Raw genomic sequence first — 18,901 nt, forward strand, 5'->3', positions numbered from 1 at the left:
AAATGTGCGTATAAACGCCGATTAAAATTATATATATATATATATATATATATATATATATATATATATATATATATATATATATATATATATATATATATATATATATATATATATATATATATGTTTCTTCGTTCTACTAATTTTTATGTAATATATACCTAAATGATGGACATTTCATCAGCTCGTCAGTGCAAAGACACAAGCTCAAATTCTTAAGTAGTGACTGGCTGGGGGACCACTGCATTTCTAAAGTCCCATAAATACCAAACTCCTCGCCAGCCAACATGATGAAATATGATTTACACCTCATTGGGGAAAGTCGGTCCTGCAGTGAATGAACAATGGATTGATCGTGAACTACTTCTTATACGTCGGATGCTTAAACTTCTCGTAAAATGGAGTGCAAAACCATAATTTTTGACGGTCACTTTTGGAACGCCTCTGGTTATTAGGTATGACAAGCCTGCGTCCCATATTACACAGTACAGATAGCAACCATACAGGAAGGCCAAGTACGTTTCATCATTGTCAAGTACTTCAAAAACCGTCAGCTAAATTGTTGGAGTCTACATGCCACTTCTCAGTTTCAGGTTTAAGCATAAACCCTATATATGAAGTCTCTTCTTGATCAAAATGCATTTCTGGGACAGTAGTTTAGTTTACATCAAATGTGTAAGTTCTTTGGACGGTTTCTGTATTTGGTATTGAATTTCATATATTCGCATGTTCGGGAAATTGGTAATCGATCAAGCCTGGAACATTATGTACCACAACACGTCTGAGAGAAGGAGTAAAAAGAAATAAAGTTAGCAAAAATAAACCCCTTCCTTTAGCACCCACGCCCTGAAAGTAAGCCAGTCAGTCTCTTCGTTCACCTAGCCAGGCACTCACGTATTTTTTGAGTGACTATGACGAATTTGTGACAGCGATTGTTCACCTAACCCTTCTGTCTGGGCATCAATTCTATGCTAAGTCTCTCTAGGGCTCCCATGCGTGGAGGCTCAGTCGGTTTGGTTGGAAGGCTGGTGCTGGGGCCCTTGACCAGGTCCTCTATCTGCCGGTACTGGAGGTGGAGGCGTTGGAGGAGGAAGTCGTAGAGCTCGTACTCAAGGGCCAGCTTCTCCTTGAGCACCTTCCGCACCTCCTCCCGTATTGGCTTGTACTTCTTCAGGTTCTTGTTCACTAAGCGGGTGTTCTCGAATTCTGCCGGATTGAGGCAGAAAGACGTATGGTTGGATCGATAAATATACGGTCGCGTTAGAAAGATACATTCCCACACTCCCTCCCCCTCTCTCCCTCCTTTCCCTTCCTCTTCTATCTCTGACACACACACACACACACACACACACACACACACACACACACACACACACACACACACAGAGTTAAAACTGACTCCAATAACCCCCACCTCTTATTACACATAGACACTTTTGTATACCCTGTAGCATAAGGCCATGTCCATCTTTTCCTTTTAGGTGGGGATATTGGGTGATAAGTCGTCATAATGTTTGACTGTTCATCTTGACTGACGTTGATGAAAGCAAATGTATCTAGAAGTTTAGTTCTTGAAACCTGACCTCATGCATCTTTTAGGAAGCAGGTCTTGTTTCAAAATAACAAATTCGTTCGAATCTTTCATAAATTTCGAAGATTTCATCATTATGAATGTCTGTCCGTTCCTCATGAATCGGCTCTTACTGTAATGTACTCGCAAACAGACCTACATGTATATTAATGTAACCAATCGCATTCAGCATTCAATAACAGGTTCGTGAAGAATTGTACCATCGTGAATAATGTGGGTTAATGGATAGCTGTTGGTTCTTACATAACTGTAGGATTGTGGATAATTGTATGCTAGTGGATGATTATAGGTTTGTGGATAATAGGATCACTACCATATACACCTCACTCACCCTGGCTCCAATAGCGCTGTGAGGCCCCACGGAAGAACATAGGGAGGTAGTGCTCGAGAACGGCCAGGGTGGTGTTCCAGTGCTCGCTCACCCCCACCACCGCGTAGTCATACTCAGCCTCGTACTTGGCCTTCTGCAGCGCCCACCGGTCACCCAGCTGACTGTGGGGCGCGAATAACTCCTTTCACTTTAACTTGGCCTAAAACAACCTATTCTTCTTCTTGAATGCTGGGTTATAACAACTGATTAATATTAGAATATGATGTTAGTCACGACAGAGTGTTATGGAAAGGACGAAAAGCCACACCATTGTCTTATTCTGCCATTGAGCTGCCTGAAATAAGCCTCCAAAGGACGAAAATTTGCGTCAAGTTAAGATGAAAGAACTTTAGTGACTGATAAAGAGTTGCTGACCGTACCATCAGAGACAAGAGTTTGCCTATTATTCCAGCGGGTCTACTTCTCACTTTGGGTATTTCCATCACTCTCCTCCCAAAAGTACCATACAAAAGAGAATCGTCTATGAACAGAGAATCATACCAAGCATCTCTGAGCTTCGGAATATTAGTCAGCAGATGAAAGTAAAAAGAAAAAGCGGAGAACTTTTGACTCCGTACCAATGGCGCGGACACCAATCAAGTACTTCTGCTTTATCGATCAAAGTAACGCATGAAAAGAAATGATTCTGCATGAAAGAAATGTCTGGTTAATTATGGCATATTGTAATACATCCTGATAGGTCTAAAAAAGCAAAAATTTCGTCCAAGTCTATGGCAAATAGTAGGTACCTATGTATCATATAATTACGAATAAAATTTCTTTCTTATCTGAACGGGGACAACAGAACAATATTACGCTTAAGAACCTCTGATAATAACAGTAGAAGTCTTAAAGGTATGCTCAGCTGACCCTTTTCTGAAATGATAAGAAGACAATAAGAATATATATGGCAATCAGAAATAGCAGTTGTATATAACAGGTAATTCTGTAACAAAAAAAAAAAAAGTCATAATCACTTGCACCACCTTAACCGTTTCCCACGTAGACATGGCTTATTGAGAAAGGTTCTGTCAATCTCGGGGTATAAATGAAGCTACAGGCACAGCTGCTGTCAATAAACTTTTATAATGAGAGTAAACAATACTGACTTATAGCATTCAAACAGGTTAAGGGTTGGAATCTAGCTTCATGAGATTGTAGCCCCAGACGTGTACTATACTGTACAATATCCACAATACTGGATTCTCTCCCCCATGCATGCTACAGGGCTACTTACAGTACAATGCAATCTGTTTTTCTTACCGCTAAACACGTCATAGGGGAAAAAAAAAAAAAAAAAAAAACGCTAGGCAATGGGATCCCCACTTACCAGTAAACACGTCATAAGGAAAAAAAAAAAAAAAAAAAAAAAACGCTAGGCCATGGGATCGCCACTTACCAGTAATCACGTCTTAGGGGAAAAAAAAAAAAAAAAAAAAAAAAAAAAAACGCTAGGCCATGGGATCACCATTTCTTTGTTTCCGTACCAGGAAAGGGAAAGCTGCAAACCTGTGATGCCCCTACTTTTAGTGTCCTTTTGCGTCACACAGGGAATACTTTGTGTTGAATTACTTCACCCTCATCTCCTAGAACACAATTTAATTTCCGAAGTATCAAACCACCTATGAATCACCGAGTGAAAATTGCAATTCTCATACCACCCTCTACAGTTACAATGCGAAGATTACAAATTTGTAACGTCACTCACGCAGTATATCTCTAATAACCATAAAAGTTCTCCAGTTCACCTGGACTGAAATTCTATGGTTCCCAGTAGCAAACACTGGCCACTACTCACATACACTGGGGGTGCTGACCACAGAGGAATGGTACGGCGGAGGTGAAGTCATTGGTACCGGGAGAGAGATCACACTCACCAGTACCACTCAGTATGCAGTCCTCTACCTTCTGCCAGTACCACGTCCGGCCTGGGAGAGACAGACAGATATAACCAGGGAGACTGGTATTATTTTCCAGCTACAGCAGGTGAGCCTAAGGCTATACCTTCCATGCTGACTTGCTTGAATACTTAAAATACTTAAAAAAGAAAAAACAGGAAAAGAAAAACTATTTGGTGCTGTGAAGAAATCCCGCCACGTTTTTTTTTTTTTTTTTTTTTTTTTAGTCTAACAGATGAAGAACCAAGGTGGTGAGCCCGAAAAAATCGACTTTTCCAAAGAAAGCTGAAGAAAGGAAAGTCATCATGCTGAGGGCAAACACATGTGAAATATATTCATAAGCATCAAATTACCCATTTATCATGACTCACTCGTGCTTTGTTTCTTTACACCTACAGCATGCAGACTTCGACTTTGCTGAGGAATCCCATGGTAAAAGGATAGAACTTCCCTGATTCGTAAGACACTAGAATCTACAGAGCAGATTTTCGAATAATACAGGACAAAGCCTCTGTTACTGACCACTGCCCGGGACCTGCCTCTCCCTTGCAGCCATTTCCACTTTGACTCTCTCGTTGTCAATCCTCTTGAAGCGGTAGTGTGAGATATACTTGTCCACCGGGTCCCTCACCAAAGTTATGTATGCCGGACGCAGGCTCACGTACTTACTGGAGAAAAAAAAAAAAAAAAAAAAAAAAATGATGTGGTGTGACCTGAACAAGCCATGGTTTTTAAGGGATTCTTTTGATTCTGCACCCAACTCGGATCCAGTCACTGAACCCTTAGACTTGCACGTAACAAGGCTGTCACTTTACTACACCAACCACAAAAAGATAGGCATGGTCTTTCTGGGTGTTTTACGAGAATATGTCACGGTCATCAGGAGTCAAGCACACTATCACAAATGGTGTATGGAGGGGCATCGCAGTAAGGACAAGAAACTTTCATGTATCCTGTTCTCCAAGTGGAAACTATCTCTCACAGCCACAACTCCTTTCACAAAAATACACAACCCCCAAGACCCGAAGCACTTGAGTTAAATTATTAAAATCCCATCTAACAGCAAAAAGGAAACAGCATCCCCCCACTTATATACTTCCTATGCTGAACACACACACACACACACACACACACACACCTCCTGTGCTGCGTGAAGTTGATGTGGAGTGAGAATCGGTCATAACTCTTGGGCCAGAAGTTATACTCAAACCAAGTGGCCAAATTGCGTTGCTCCTCGTCACTCAGCAATCTGTGGATGGACACAAGAAATGTGAGAAAAGAAAACATAAAGGAGAATTAGAAGAGATGAAAGAAATACGTAAGTGAGAAGAGGAGCTAGGAAAATGTGAAAGAATATGAAAACCAGACGGGACACGAGAAAAAGGAATGTATGAAATGACGAGAAAAAACAGGATATGTGAGAAAAGTCAAGTGAATTTGAAGGACGAAAGAAAATGGAAAAATGAGAAAGAGTAGGAGAAACAGGAAAATGAGAAAGGGCGGGAGAAATGGAAAATGCGAAGAGGAGGGGGAATGGGAAAATGCGAAGGGGAGGGGGAATGGAAAATGAGAAGGAGATAGGAAATGGGGAAGTAAACATGAAAATAAGAATGAACAGGAGAAATGAGCAATGAAAAGCGAAGAAATAAGAAAATGAAATGAGAGAAGGGGAAATGGAATATGGGGAGAGATGGGAACACAGGAAAAAATCAGAGGAAACAAGAGATACTGAAAATGGAGAGGGTAAGGGGAAAATGAAAAATGAGAAGGGAAGATGAAACGGGAAATAAGGAGAGAAGAAAAGGGAAAGTGAGAAGGGGAGAAGAAAAGCTAAACGAGAAGGGGAGATAAAGCAAGAAATCCTAAAGGGAGAAGAAAAGGGAAAATAACAAGAAGGGATGGAACAGGAAATTAGAAAAGGAGGACGAAATGAAAAAAGTTTGATGAAGGACAAGAGGAAAGGGAAACGTACAGGATACCCAGGAAAACAGAATGGGCAGGAGACGGGAAAATGCGACAGAACGGGGAAAAAAAGGAAGAAAATATTTGTAATGGGTGTATGCTTTGTAAGGTATACCGGTACATCAAAACCTTGAAATGGAATGGACAGGGAGTCGTATTCTCACGGTGTAACTCTTCAAAACTCATGACCTGTTCTTCTTGTGTTCTAGCTTCTCCCACACGATTTTCTTTAGTTTGAGAGCACCCCAGTAGTGAAAGAAGAAAATGGAGGCTATAGTTAACTCTTATTATTTGAAAAGTCTCTCCCATGCTAAAGTATTCGTCTGTAAGTAGCAGGGATAAAATGGGGTGCTGGAGGGGGACGTTTTCTCGTTAAGACACCGATATAACCAGACGGCTGCACGACCTGGTTATACGAACCTCCCTCAGTGACTTCCCTATCCCTCAAAAAGGAAGAAGATGGACTGGATAGGGAATTTGAGCCTGTAGTCCACTGGGTTCACAGATCAAATGAGCCTTTAAAAAAAAAAAGAAAAACAAAAAAAGCAGGAACGATAAAATGGACATGTACAGGTATGGTCATCGAATAAAAAAGATCAAGAGACTCCCTGACATCTCTCTCTTACCAGTTTGTGACACCCTCAGAATTACTGTATATGACCAAAACACAACAGACGAATGAAGTAATAATAAATATGAAAGGGATGCTTAGATTAATATATGATGAACATTTAAGTCTCTATCCCACTATGCAGCCTTTCTCTCTCCGCCTTTTGTCATCCTTCCTTTTTCTTTCGCATTCCACCTCTCCCATTTCCCCTGTTCGTTTCTTTCCCCTTTACTCCTCCCCCCCTCCCACCTCCTGCCTTTCCCCCCCTCTCTTCCCTTCCTATTTCCCATTTCATTCTTACTCTTTCCCTCCTTCGTCTCTTCTTTTCAGTCCCTCCACTTTTCCCCTGTTCCTTTCCATTCCTTTCCATTCTTACTTCCATCCCTCCCCTACTGTCTCTCCCACCTCGTCCCTTTCCTCCCCTTTTTCCTTTTCGTCCCTTCCCATTCTCTCCTCCATCCCTCTTCTACTATCCCCATGTACCCGTCTCTTTCTTCCCCATTTCCCCTTCCATCTCTTCTCTATCTCCCTCCCATCTTTCTCCTGCTGTCCTTCTCTCCCACCCTTTTCCTCCTATTTCCCCTTCAGCTCCTTCCCATTCTACCTCCCATCCTTGTCTTACTATCCCTCCCTCCTCGCCCCTTTCCTCCCCCATTCCCTTCCGTCCTTTCCCTCTCACCCTTCCATGCCTCTACCATAATTCCTCCCCGTCTCCTCACCTCTGCCATGGGGTCCTATACACATGCTCCTGGTGGTCATAACTGAGGTCCTTCGAGAGAGACTTGAGGAGCGTCACCAGCGTCTGTCCACCCGTGCGAGGGATGCGGTTGAAGAACAGCCTGGCGGGGAAACATTCACAGAGGGACTTGATCAGGGGCCGTATTTATAAAATATTCTAACCATACCATTTTAACTATGACCTGGCCTAAAGCTGTCCCCTCCCCTTCTTAAATGCGCTAGTCATGAAGAAGTGCTAAGGAAAGGAATGAGGTACAGTACTGTCTTATTCGGCCACAGAGCTACGAGATGTAAACTGCTAAAGGACATTAACCTGGGCCAAGTTAAGGTTAATGGACAATAGTTTTCACGGTTAACAAGTCTGCACAACAGTTAACCATTACTCTATAACTCGTTTTCTTTTTCGTACTTCGTCACTCTAAGATTTGCTCTCATTTGATTGTCAAGTTTTGGTGGCTGTGCGAGTATATATAAATGAACACACAATCATATACACAGCTTAAATCCGCATCCAGTTTTTCTGATTAACAAGTCTTCATAGTTGTTAGTTGTTAGTTATTGTCAGAAGCAACATTGTTCGACTGTATATTTTCACCTTGATAATCATTCTAGTTTGGTTGTGAAATGCTTAGCAAGTGGATGAGTAAAGCTAAAATCATGAACAAAGCATCCTGTGTACAACTCTAGGCTTAGTTTAGTTGTGAAGAGGTGGTAACTACATGAAAGAAGATGAATGTTGTTTCTTACACAACCTAAGCTCAAGAATACTCACTTACTTTAGTTGTGAAATGGTTGGTAGCTGAATGAGTGAAGAAAAAAGTACGGTATAAATAAGACATAAGTTAAACTTGAGGCCAATAAAGTCGGAGAATTTTTTTTACATGAAACTGATGAGCCCTAGTTATGTGGTAGGAATGAGTCTCCTTGAACCGAACCTTCAAGCTGACTACACGGCCATCATCTGATCTGAAAGGGGTTAGGGATCTCCGCCAGGTTATAACAAACCGACTATAGTGACTGCTGTACCAGATGGTGTCGGGTGTGCGGTTGGTGGCAGACGGCATGATCACCGTGTCGTTGAGTCGCCCCAGCACCTCCAGTCGCTCCTGCCACCCGGGTTCCTCGGTCGTCGTCGTCGTGGAGGGCGTCGTGCTGCGGGAGATGTTGGTTGTAGTCATAGTAGTTTAGGGGCTTCGTAAGACCTGTTTCTTAGCGATTTATTTCTGCCTACTTAAGTCTTACTGTTTTCCCGTGTTATTTATATCCCTATAATATCGATACAGTTTACATCAGTGACATACTACTGGATCCCAAGGTGATATGGTCAAAGTAACTTGCTGAGGGAGATGCGTTAAGAAACCTACAAATCGAACTAACAATACAACTCATTAGACTATTTAGACCGAGGACGCCTTCATGTGGTGGCAGAGATATAGCCAGGCAGGTGTGTTACTCGGTTATAGAAACGTCCCTCAGCTCCCTCCCTATCCTCCCAAAGGCGGACGGTGTGCTGCCGAAGAAGGGCAACGCTGCTGGAGAGGGGCAGCTTCATCTACATCTACTTTGACTGCTTGCCCGAGGACCTCTTTTCTGCTGTGTTCTTTCTCATGACACACGATTATATTCAGCTTAGTAGACACCTTTCGTTCTGGAATGGAAGGCTTTAATCCGTTCAGTGTGATAAAAATTTTCTGATTTTTTCTTACTGTTTCCAGACGATGTCATTCATTTAGGACAGCGCCATAGTACTGAAGAGGTTAATGAAAGCTCTAGCTAACCCCTCAATCTCTTCCCTAAGGTTGTGGTAGGTGAGGGCGCTCACCATTCACTTACTCGATGTACTGCTGCTCTCGGGTATCTGCCCTTTCCTCTCCTCCATCCTTCTTTCCTTCCATCCTCTTCTGTCTTTCTTTCCTTCATTCTTTCCTCGTCCGTCTGCCTACGGGTGACTTTAGACTCCCTCTTTTGTCTTTCTTTCCTTCATTCTTTCCTATTTCTTCTGCCTGCGGGTGACTTTACACTGAGTGACAAGCCAAATGGTTTCCTGCACACCAGGAAACTATTTACTACGCTGGGTGGTAACCATATAACTAAATTTTGGCACCTGGTGGTTTAGTGGGTAATTATGGCTCTCCAATCGGATTCAGCCGATGAAGGTTTATATCCAAGGGGTGGTTGGGGTTTATGGCTCACGTAATGCCACTCAGGGATGAGTGAAGCTGGTCACTCTCATCTTAAATGTCAGGACTAACTTGCCTAGCCCCAGGCTCCTACGCTCCTCATGGGGCAACGTATGATTGGATGATGATGATGATGATGACTACTGCCCCTACCACTACTACTATTACTGCTACTGGTGCTGGCATTGCTTCTACTACAACGACTACCACTGCCGCTACTGGTGCTGGTACTGCTACTACTAACCGTGGCCCGTGTGCTGACCTCTGCCTCACGATGACGGGCTCGGGGTACTCCTCGGTGTCCAGGGCCGCGTCACGGTAGTCCACCAGGAGCATCATTACGTACACCTTCAGGCACACCACGCACGCCACGTAGGGCACGTATCTGTAGAAAAGCTCATGCCTAACTACGAGTATTGGAGCTGTGTACGTACAATGGGGCATTGAACACACACACACACACACATGCAACCACGTGCAGGAGTAGCTGCATGTACACATATCTTAGTAGTACTTCAGGTATGCTGGAACAAAGGGAACAGAAGGAGCACAGTATTCTTACACGTCTGTATTTACTTGTGTCATCCACTACTTATAACGGAAGGCGACAGAGCATGAAGCCGTCTGTGTGTCTCGCGTAAGCTACTTGAAGTGGCCTTAAATACTTATCTACATTTCTTTTGATACTATTAACTGTGTGAAAATACTTCTTCACGAGGCTGATCATTCCAATTACTGGTCACTCTTGTGAGAAAGAATACTTTTTCACAACTGTTTTTGATTTTTTATTATAGATTTTCAAACTGTGTCCCTTACTGCCGGCATCGTTCATTACAAAGATATCACTATTATCAGTTTTCTCTATGCCTTTCATAATTTTGAAGACTTCGATAAAGTCTCCTCTCAGACCCCTAGTTTTCAGAGTAATGATGTTTCGTTCCTGTAGTCTAAAGATACTCATATATACCCAGTTACCATTCTGGAAAACCTTCTCTGAACTCCCCCTATCATATCACATCTCTTCGTAATTATGGCTTCCATGTATGTCTGCGATATTATAAATGTCGACGCACCCGTGATCTGCATAACTGCAGCACATTTTTTTTTTTTTTTGCTTTTGTACTGTACTGTACGATTTATCGCACCACATACCTGATTTTTTTTTCCAAGTGTTCAACATTGCCTGATAACACTAACTGATATATGAATTAATACTTTATCAAAACCCTTCTCCATATCCACTGACTGACATATAAGATTATCACCCATATACCAACCATGACATCCTGATCAATATTACTGATGACAAATGCAACAGGATAAGAACCAAAATTGATTCCTGACGTACTCCACTCTTCGCTGCGGACCAATCAGATACTATACCGACGACTCCAACTCTGTTTTCGGTCTGATAACCATTCATGGCTCCATTTTAAATTCAATAGTTAAATTTCAAGTGCCTATTTTTTTTTTGTCACAGACTTTACATGCAGCACGTTGTCAAAAGTTCCGCCAACTTGTAGGTACAAAATTTAAGTGGGTGGCCTAATCATCATTAAAATTATTATTATTATTATTTTTTTTTATTGTCAAACATGATCTGCCGTTCGTAAAACCGTATTAGCTACGGTCCTGTAATTATCTTAAAATTTTCCAGGTGATGAATAATTGCGTCTTTTGTTGAAGTCTCCGATGACTTACTAACCAGACTTAAACTGTCAGGCTTATAATATGATCGGTTACTTCGAGATCCCTTTTAAAATAATGGCGATACATAAGTAACCCTTCACTCCTCCGGAAGTTGAGACATGGCTAAACTCTCGCTCAATATCATGTGAGAGGAAGACAAATCTCTTGAGAGGCCTATATCAGTACCACTGCACACGTTCCATCATTACCAGAGGTTTTTCCACTTTTGATCTTGCTTAGTTTTCTTCTACTTTATTTGCCGTAATCTCTACATTTGATGCCATTATCTTTCGTCTGCTTTTCACTGAAACTGCTCCTGGGAAATTATTACTGTTACACGCGAGAGCGTCTCTAGAAGCGGCCCTGTCCGCCTGTCGTTCACTAACTTTTTCAGAAGAGGGGTCATTCATTCCCGTAGACTTTAGCAACTTTAAGAAAGCCCTGAATCTGTCTCATCCACTTTTTTTTTTTTCTGCTTTCTCCTGTGGGGACAAAATGTTAATCAATTTACTGTTGTTAAATCACCAGTGATTTATCATTTTCATTCTTAGCCATCAAAGGACCTATCCATTATTTGGATTTTGACTTTGACCATACATACTTACAGAGTGACGTAGATCAGTTTTAAGGCTACCTGTTAATTTTACTTTAAACTGTCCAATAGCTTACATATGGTAACTACTTTCTAGCTTAATTCTGTTGTCTTTTATACCGTATTTTAACGTCATGTTCTTTTGCTTCTTTATATTTACTTCAAAGCTGATTGCTTTTTAATTCTTCAGTGCATCCTATGCTTGCTTTTTTATTCATCCATACTAGTTTTCCTCTTTCGTATTTCAGTTTTCAAGGAAAGATATCTTCTTGATTCAGTATTTCTTGAACTTGTCAAACTGCTGCTTGACACTCCTTTTCCTTTAACTTGGCTCTACAGTTGATATCTCCCCTTCTCGAGTGCTAAGTTTCAACAACAGGCTAATACCAGAATATGATGCTAGTCACAAAGAAGGGCTATAGAAAGGATGTAGAGCCATAACACTGTCTTCTACTATGCCACGTGAAACAACCTGCGAAAGGACGAAAATCTGGGCCAAGTTAGGGTGAAAAGAGTGCAGTACATTAACAGCATCATAATGTCTGATCAAAGTCTAATGAGATCTTGACTAACTAGCCAATAGTAATAAAATCGGAAGCCCAGCTGTGTAAAGGAATTTTTGACCGGGAGTGTACAGGAAAAAATGTACATAAAGAAATGAAAGGTCTCTCTCTCTCTCTCTCTCTCTCTCTCTCTCTCTCTCTCTCTCTCTCTCTCTCTCTCTCACCTTATCAGCCCCATGACGGTGGCCGCCTCCTCGCTGTTCCTCCACTTTCGCAACATTAGTCTCCAAGTCCTCATTACTCGCCCGGACGTATAGGTGGAGGACGAGTAGGTGGAGTGGAGGACGAGTTGAGGACGAGTGCGAATGAAACGGAAGACAGCGATTAACAGACTAGGTATGATACAAGAAGTGGAGTAGGTATGGGACGAGTGGAGGACGAGCAGTGGGCGAGTGAAGGACGAGCAGTGGGCGAGTGGTGGACGAGCAGTGGACGAGTGGAGGACGTGTGAAGGAGCAGTGGGCGATTGAGGGACGAATGGTGAACGCGAGGTGGATGAGTGGTGGACGATTGGGGACGAGGTGGAGTAGAACAAACAAAATCAGGTATCCCACAAAAGTTCCTCAGTCAAATATCTCTATGGAACTTTCTGGAAAAGTTTTGAAGATATAATATACTGACGTCTGTCTCTTACTTTTCAGGACTAGAAAGCTCTAACCACAAATAAATCTGCTATTTGTGGTAAATGCTTTTTGTTTTAATATATATAAACTTTTTCTTTTAGTTGCTTTTCTCTTTTCCTTTCAAAAGATGCTCATTTTGCCTTCTTTGCGTTTCTAATTTCATGCCAGGTTCCTCTATCAGGTGCTTTCACGTTAGTAAGGCATGATCTATTTTCAGTTTGTCTAATTTTTGTCGTAATTTTCAGGTTTTCTAAACACAGTTTTCATACGACACACATAAAACACAGAAACACAAGCATTTAAAGACCTATATTTGTCGTCTGTGGATCTGACTTCAAGTAATTCTGATAATATTGTTCACTGTACTGTATATAAAAGAAACATTCAATACAGAACATATTAAGCCAAACAACTTAACGCCTTAACTGGTTCCAATGAAATATGAATTCCATTATCATTCTTTAGGTTTCAGCAACAATTTTAGTCTGTTCTGAACACTATTTTGGTAGTTTTGTCCATACCTATTCCTGTTTATTTAACCATGACCAGCCCCAATTTATCAGTGTGAAACGGACTTAAAATGAGGATAATATAAAATTTTTGACAGCGTTTCAAAATACACACTTACAAACACATGTAAATAAAAAAAAAAAAAAAAAACTTGCATCACTAATTATTCTGTCAAGCACACGCACGGTGCGGTGCGACAGGCGAGATGCTACAGGCAAATGGGCGGCACGTAAGAAGAGCGGTTTTAAATATACACAGATATAAGAACATAAAACTAAAATTACTGAATCTGGTAAGTGTTTGGTCTGCACAAGTCGCTTCAGGTGCGTCAGGTGGGAGGCAGGTAAGACGGTGGGGGCGAACTGGTAGGGGTGGCATCTCAAACTCGCCGCCATGATGACGTTATCGTACGCGTAAACAAACGTTGCCGCTACACACACTGCAGCTACGCATACCGCTATTGGATTATTTAACTACAAGACATGCGCTGCTAGTTATGTGCTAGATACACCTGAGGCCAGAGTTCGATCTGCATATCTCCCTTAATGTTTTACCCAAAGTACTGTTACTGTGGGTGCGTTTACCCCTTCACTCCGACACGTGATCTTATTTCATTTTTGCTATTTACAGACCATTTTATTTGTTTTATAGGCAATTCTTGAACTGGGGAAGATGGATACAAACAAACTTTACCAACCCATTCCTTCCTGAGTATAGTCGTCCGGAGAAAGTAAGAATAAAATAGAATATACGTCACCGGATTTAATGGGCTACCGTAGAATAAAACATGGTAACTCAATAATCAAGTAGTTTCATTGGATTACTCAACTATAAATACTTCAATCAATCACCCAGCTCGAGTCGTGCGTCAGGCAATGCGGCTGGACCACCTGCGGGTGCTGAGATCCGCTACTCGGCGCTGCTTCACGCCCCCCGCCCTGCCTCGAGATCATAACTGTGTCGGCTCATTTACGCCTCACCCCGTTATCCCTCCGACTAAGTAAAACAGTTTGAAAGTTACTGCTGCGTGATTAAACGACACGAAAGTCTTGACACCACGGGTAGTACTTGTTGGTGCCTTCCCCCCCCCCCAGTGTGGTCCCACTTAGAACTGGTTTTGTTAAATGATGGTTGTTTGTCATATTGTGGCCTGAAGAAACGTTTGTTGGGGTTGTCTCTCCCTTGTCCCTGATCATCCAGGAATATAACTGGAAACCTGAAAGTAACAAGGACTACTGCGCGTCGGCCTTGAGGGGAAGACCGGCATTTGATTGGTTGGGAGGCTTAATGGCCCATATAGTCTTAAAAAATGAATGCATGTCCTTTTTTTTCCTTCTAAAGTTGGCCTGGCAGTATGGTGGGGTATGTTTAAGTTTTGTGAGTTGCAGGACCAGAGAACCGGACAGTAACAGCGGCCTGCAGCTGTGGTGGCCGTAAGCGAGCAACAGCACACACACCACCACACTCATAACAACCATAGCCACAACCACCTTACAACACCACCACCACACTCATAACAACCACAGCCACAACCACCTTACAACACCACCACCACATCCACGGCACTCTACAACCACCACACTCATAACAGGAACCACAGCCACAGCCACAACACTTTGAAACACCACCACCACATTCACAACACCCTGCAACCACCCCAGGGACATCCTTAGCACTACAATCACATCCACTACACCCAACAACCACCATAACCACATCCGCGACACTTTACAACCACCACAACCACATCCACAACACCTTACAACCACCACCGCCACATCCACAACAGCCTACAACAGCCAGAGCGACACCCACAACGTTCACTACACCCAACAACCACCATAACCACATCCGCGACACTTTACAACCATCACAACCACATCCACAACACCTTACAACCACCACCGCCACATCCACAACAGCCTACAACAGCCAGAGCGACACCCACAACATTCTGCAACCATCACAACCACATCCACAACACTTAACAACACCACCACAACACCCTACAACCACCACAGCCACATCCACAACACCCTACAGCCACCACAACCACATCCACATCTGTACAAACGCAGGTGTGGTTCAACTGGTTTAAATTTTCTCAAAGTTGCAAGCGGTTCCATATTAGGTCAATTCCGGTACCTCTTCGACTCTCTCTCTCTCTCTCTCTCTCTCTCTCAATCATTACCTTACTGATTTATGGGAAACAAATTCAAAACAACCCACGTCCAGGTGCGTATGTCTCGGTTTCATGTTTTTGCGTGACCTAGCAACACTTTCGGCTGGAATCGACGACTTAGCGGTGAATTCGGGCAATCTAGCACACTCATACGACATACTCCATTTAAAGATCTATTGCAAACGTGAAAATAGCCCTAAATTTTAAAAGACATCACTGGACTTGAAAAGAAGGCTGAGATTTAGCAGTGACACCTCGAAAATATGGTGTCATAAAAATTTTGTGTATAAGAAGCTATGAACAAAAAAAGTAAATAAATGAATAAATAAAAATTCCCCAAATACAAAATAAATTAAAAGGTCTCCCCAGAAAGTACTAGAAGGAGGTAATTACACTTGAGGCCATTACATTATAAGGTAATTGGCGTGATGTAGTGTTGAGGTAATCCACTGTTCTAGATGCCAACAGGACCATCTTGATAACTGAGAAGGGGGGGAGTATCACGCACCACACACCCTTCTCCTGTTCCCCTCCCCACCTTCCGCTGCTTCTTCCAACCCCCACTCCCTCCACTCCTCTGTTTCCTTTGCCTCCTCTCCCCACTCTCTTCTGTTCCCTCCTTCCTTTCTCCTCTCTTCTACCCTCCTGTCCCACTCTCTTCTGCAGCCCTTCGTCTTTATACATACTCTCTTTTCCCCCCATCCCCTATCTCTCTCGCCTCTTCTCTTCAGTCCCACCTCCCCATCTCACCTATCCTCTTTCCTCTTTCTCCTGTCACCCTCCTTCCTCTCTTCTACCTCTCTGTCTTGTCCCCCTTCATCCCCTCTCTCTTGTTCCCCTCTCTCCTGTTCCTCTCTTTCTACCCAGCTCCACGCACTGTTCCTTCCTTTTCCTTTATTGTTTTCCCTGCTCTTTCACCCACCCCCTCTCTCTGTCTAATTCTTTTCCCATTCCCCTTTTCCTCTCCCCCTCGCCTCTATACGTTTTTCCCTCTCTCTCTCTCTCTCTCTCTCTCTCTCTCTCTCTCTCTCTCTCTCTCCGTTTCCCTTCCACTTCATTCCCTCCTCTCCCTCCTTCTACTTTGCTTCTCTCTTACCCTCTCTTTCTCGACCCACCTCTCTCCTTCCCCCTCTTTCTTCATTCCTTCTCTCCCCTGTCTATCCTTTCCCACTCCTCTCCTAAATTCTGAATCTCTATCAATAGTATCTTGGTCTTAGTTATCAGTCCGCAGTCATTTCCTTTTATTTCCTGGTAGCTAAAAATTAAGTACCTCAACGTCCTTTTCTCATCTCATTAATTCATTCGCTAAAAGGGGTACAATACTTCCTGAACTGAATAAAATCATCAGGAAAAATGAAGGATAAAACAGACACATAGTCACTTCAATTGAAAGGTTGACGGAGACAGATTTTATCACTTAAACTGAATAAAATCGTCCGAAGACAGAAAGCTTTAAATAAAAACGCGGCATCGTTGTGAAAAGATCAGTTCCTTTACACTTACTCTTGTCTAAAGTAGGAAAAAAAGAAAGAAAAACGAAAAGAAAAAGAAAAGACAGACCCTTAACATAGGTATACCTTCTGTTAATTAAGGCCCCGTGGGATCTCAGCTCTTGGCATTTTAGTAATTAAAGTCTTTTAGAAGATGACCTGGTTTTCAAAAACTTGAGTCATATTGTTTACGTAACATTACAAACTTTTTTCACTATGTAATTTGGAAATGTTAAAGCATTACGATTCTCTCTCTCTCTCTCTCTCTCTCTCTCTCTCTCCCTCAGACGTAAAATGTCTCAAGGGAGTGTGATAATCTTTGGAGCGTGTGGTAGATAAGAGCGGCAGACAGAGGTGTGGTAGATGTAGGTGTGGTAGATAGAGGTGTGGTAGATAGAGGTATGGTATACAGAGGTATGGTGGAGATAGGTGTGGTAAATAAGCGGTGTGGTAGATAAGAGGTGAGGTAGATAAAGGAGTAGTAGACAGAGGTGTGGTCTGAGAGATAGTGATGTGGCAGATACAGGTGTGGTAGTCAGAGAGTAATGGAGGACTTAAGTAGAGCCAGGATGATGGACTGCACAGGTGGACGGGTTAAGACTGAAAGAAGGACTACAAAGGAGGACGGGTTAGGACTGAATGAAGAACTGCACAGTAGGACGGGTTAGAACTGAATGAAGGACTGCACAGGAGGACGGGTTACGACTGAATGAAGGACTGCACAGGAGGACAGGTTAGGGTTGAATGAAGGATTGCAAACGAGGACGGGTTAGGACTGAATGCAGGATTGCCTAAGAGGATGGATTACGATTGGATAAAGGATTGCGCAGGAGGACGCATTGGTAATGGTGAAGGATTAGAACTTAATGAAGGATTGCACTGCAATGAGTCAGATTATAAGGTGGAAAATGCATAGGCTAATGAAGGGTAGATTAAAATGAAACGAAAAATAACAATGAGCAAGAGCATGGTAGAAAATGAATATGCAAAGGGTGGGATAAGATTAAAAAAGAAACAAAAAAACGAAAATGAAAAATGACTGCAACCGAACCAACATATGGTAGAAAACGAGCATGGAGAAGGCGGGCTAGCATGGAACGACGGCCTGTATATGGACTGCTTTATAGCTGTAATAAGATTGCTTGGAAGCTGAAGTCTCGGCCAGCCGAAACAAACTCCCGAGACGCGAAGCGACAGAGATTTCGGTTTGTTGGGGGAGGAGGCAGTCAGGCGGCTGAGAGGTGGACCGCTCACCGAGGAGACGCGAAATCGATCCCACGCTGGGGCAGCAACCTATCTGGGGATGTGAGTTACGCTGAATTTGCCTTAAATGATCTTCCATAAGACCTACCATAATGTCATAATACATCAGCTGGTGCCATTACGCCGGTTCTGAAAGAGACAACCCTGGCTTGTACTCAGCATGACTGATGGGTGTTAGAGTCCAATCAGTGACATGAGAAGGTGTATTGCGCCGTCTAATAACTTCTTCCTCAGAGAACGGACTGTCTAGTCTACACCCAGAGTAAGAGAAAAATAAACTAACACATGAACATTCAAACGCTACTGATTCTGTGTCTCTACCCTCTGAGGATTCGAGATACAGTACAAGGAGAAAGACGTTAAGTTCGAAAAGGAAGGAAGGAAGAGCGAAGGAGAGGATGATTTATCACTTCTTCCTCAGCTAAACTCTAACTGTACAATCTTGAACGGGACTTTGTTTACCCCCCATTACGCTCTCCTTCACATCCACCAGACACTCCCTCGACATCCTTCCTCCTCCTCATCTTCCCAGAAACCTCCACGACCTCAGTATCAACGAAAAACTCAAAATATAATATTGGAAGACATATGAATCAAGGAAAAAGAGAGATTGTTAGGAATGAGGCGAGGCGTGAGAGAC

General features: G+C 42.6%; 1 protein-coding gene across 1 annotated transcript; it reads right to left on the minus strand.

Annotated features, from left to right (window-relative positions):
* Positions 1-940: 940 nt before the first annotated feature.
* Positions 941-12,431, minus strand: LOC145399003 (heparan sulfate 2-O-sulfotransferase 1-like). Its single transcript, XM_080271732.1, has 10 exons — positions 12,358-12,431; positions 9,612-9,734; positions 8,564-8,581; positions 8,196-8,321; positions 7,151-7,270; positions 4,998-5,108; positions 4,382-4,527; positions 3,760-3,889; positions 1,923-2,083; positions 941-1,206 (listed from the first exon to the last, which is right to left on the minus strand). The coding sequence occupies exons 1-10, from the start codon at positions 12,429-12,431 to the stop codon at positions 941-943; spliced, it is 1,275 nt and encodes a 424-aa protein (XP_080127858.1).
* Between the last annotated feature and the right edge of the window lie 6,470 nt (positions 12,432-18,901).

The sequence above is a fragment of the Coenobita brevimanus genome, chromosome 47, assembly GCF_032717465.1.
Source record: "Coenobita brevimanus isolate Jiangsu-jjx chromosome 47, ASM3271746v2, whole genome shotgun sequence".
NCBI classification, from domain to species: Eukaryota; Metazoa; Arthropoda; class Malacostraca; order Decapoda; family Coenobitidae; genus Coenobita; species Coenobita brevimanus.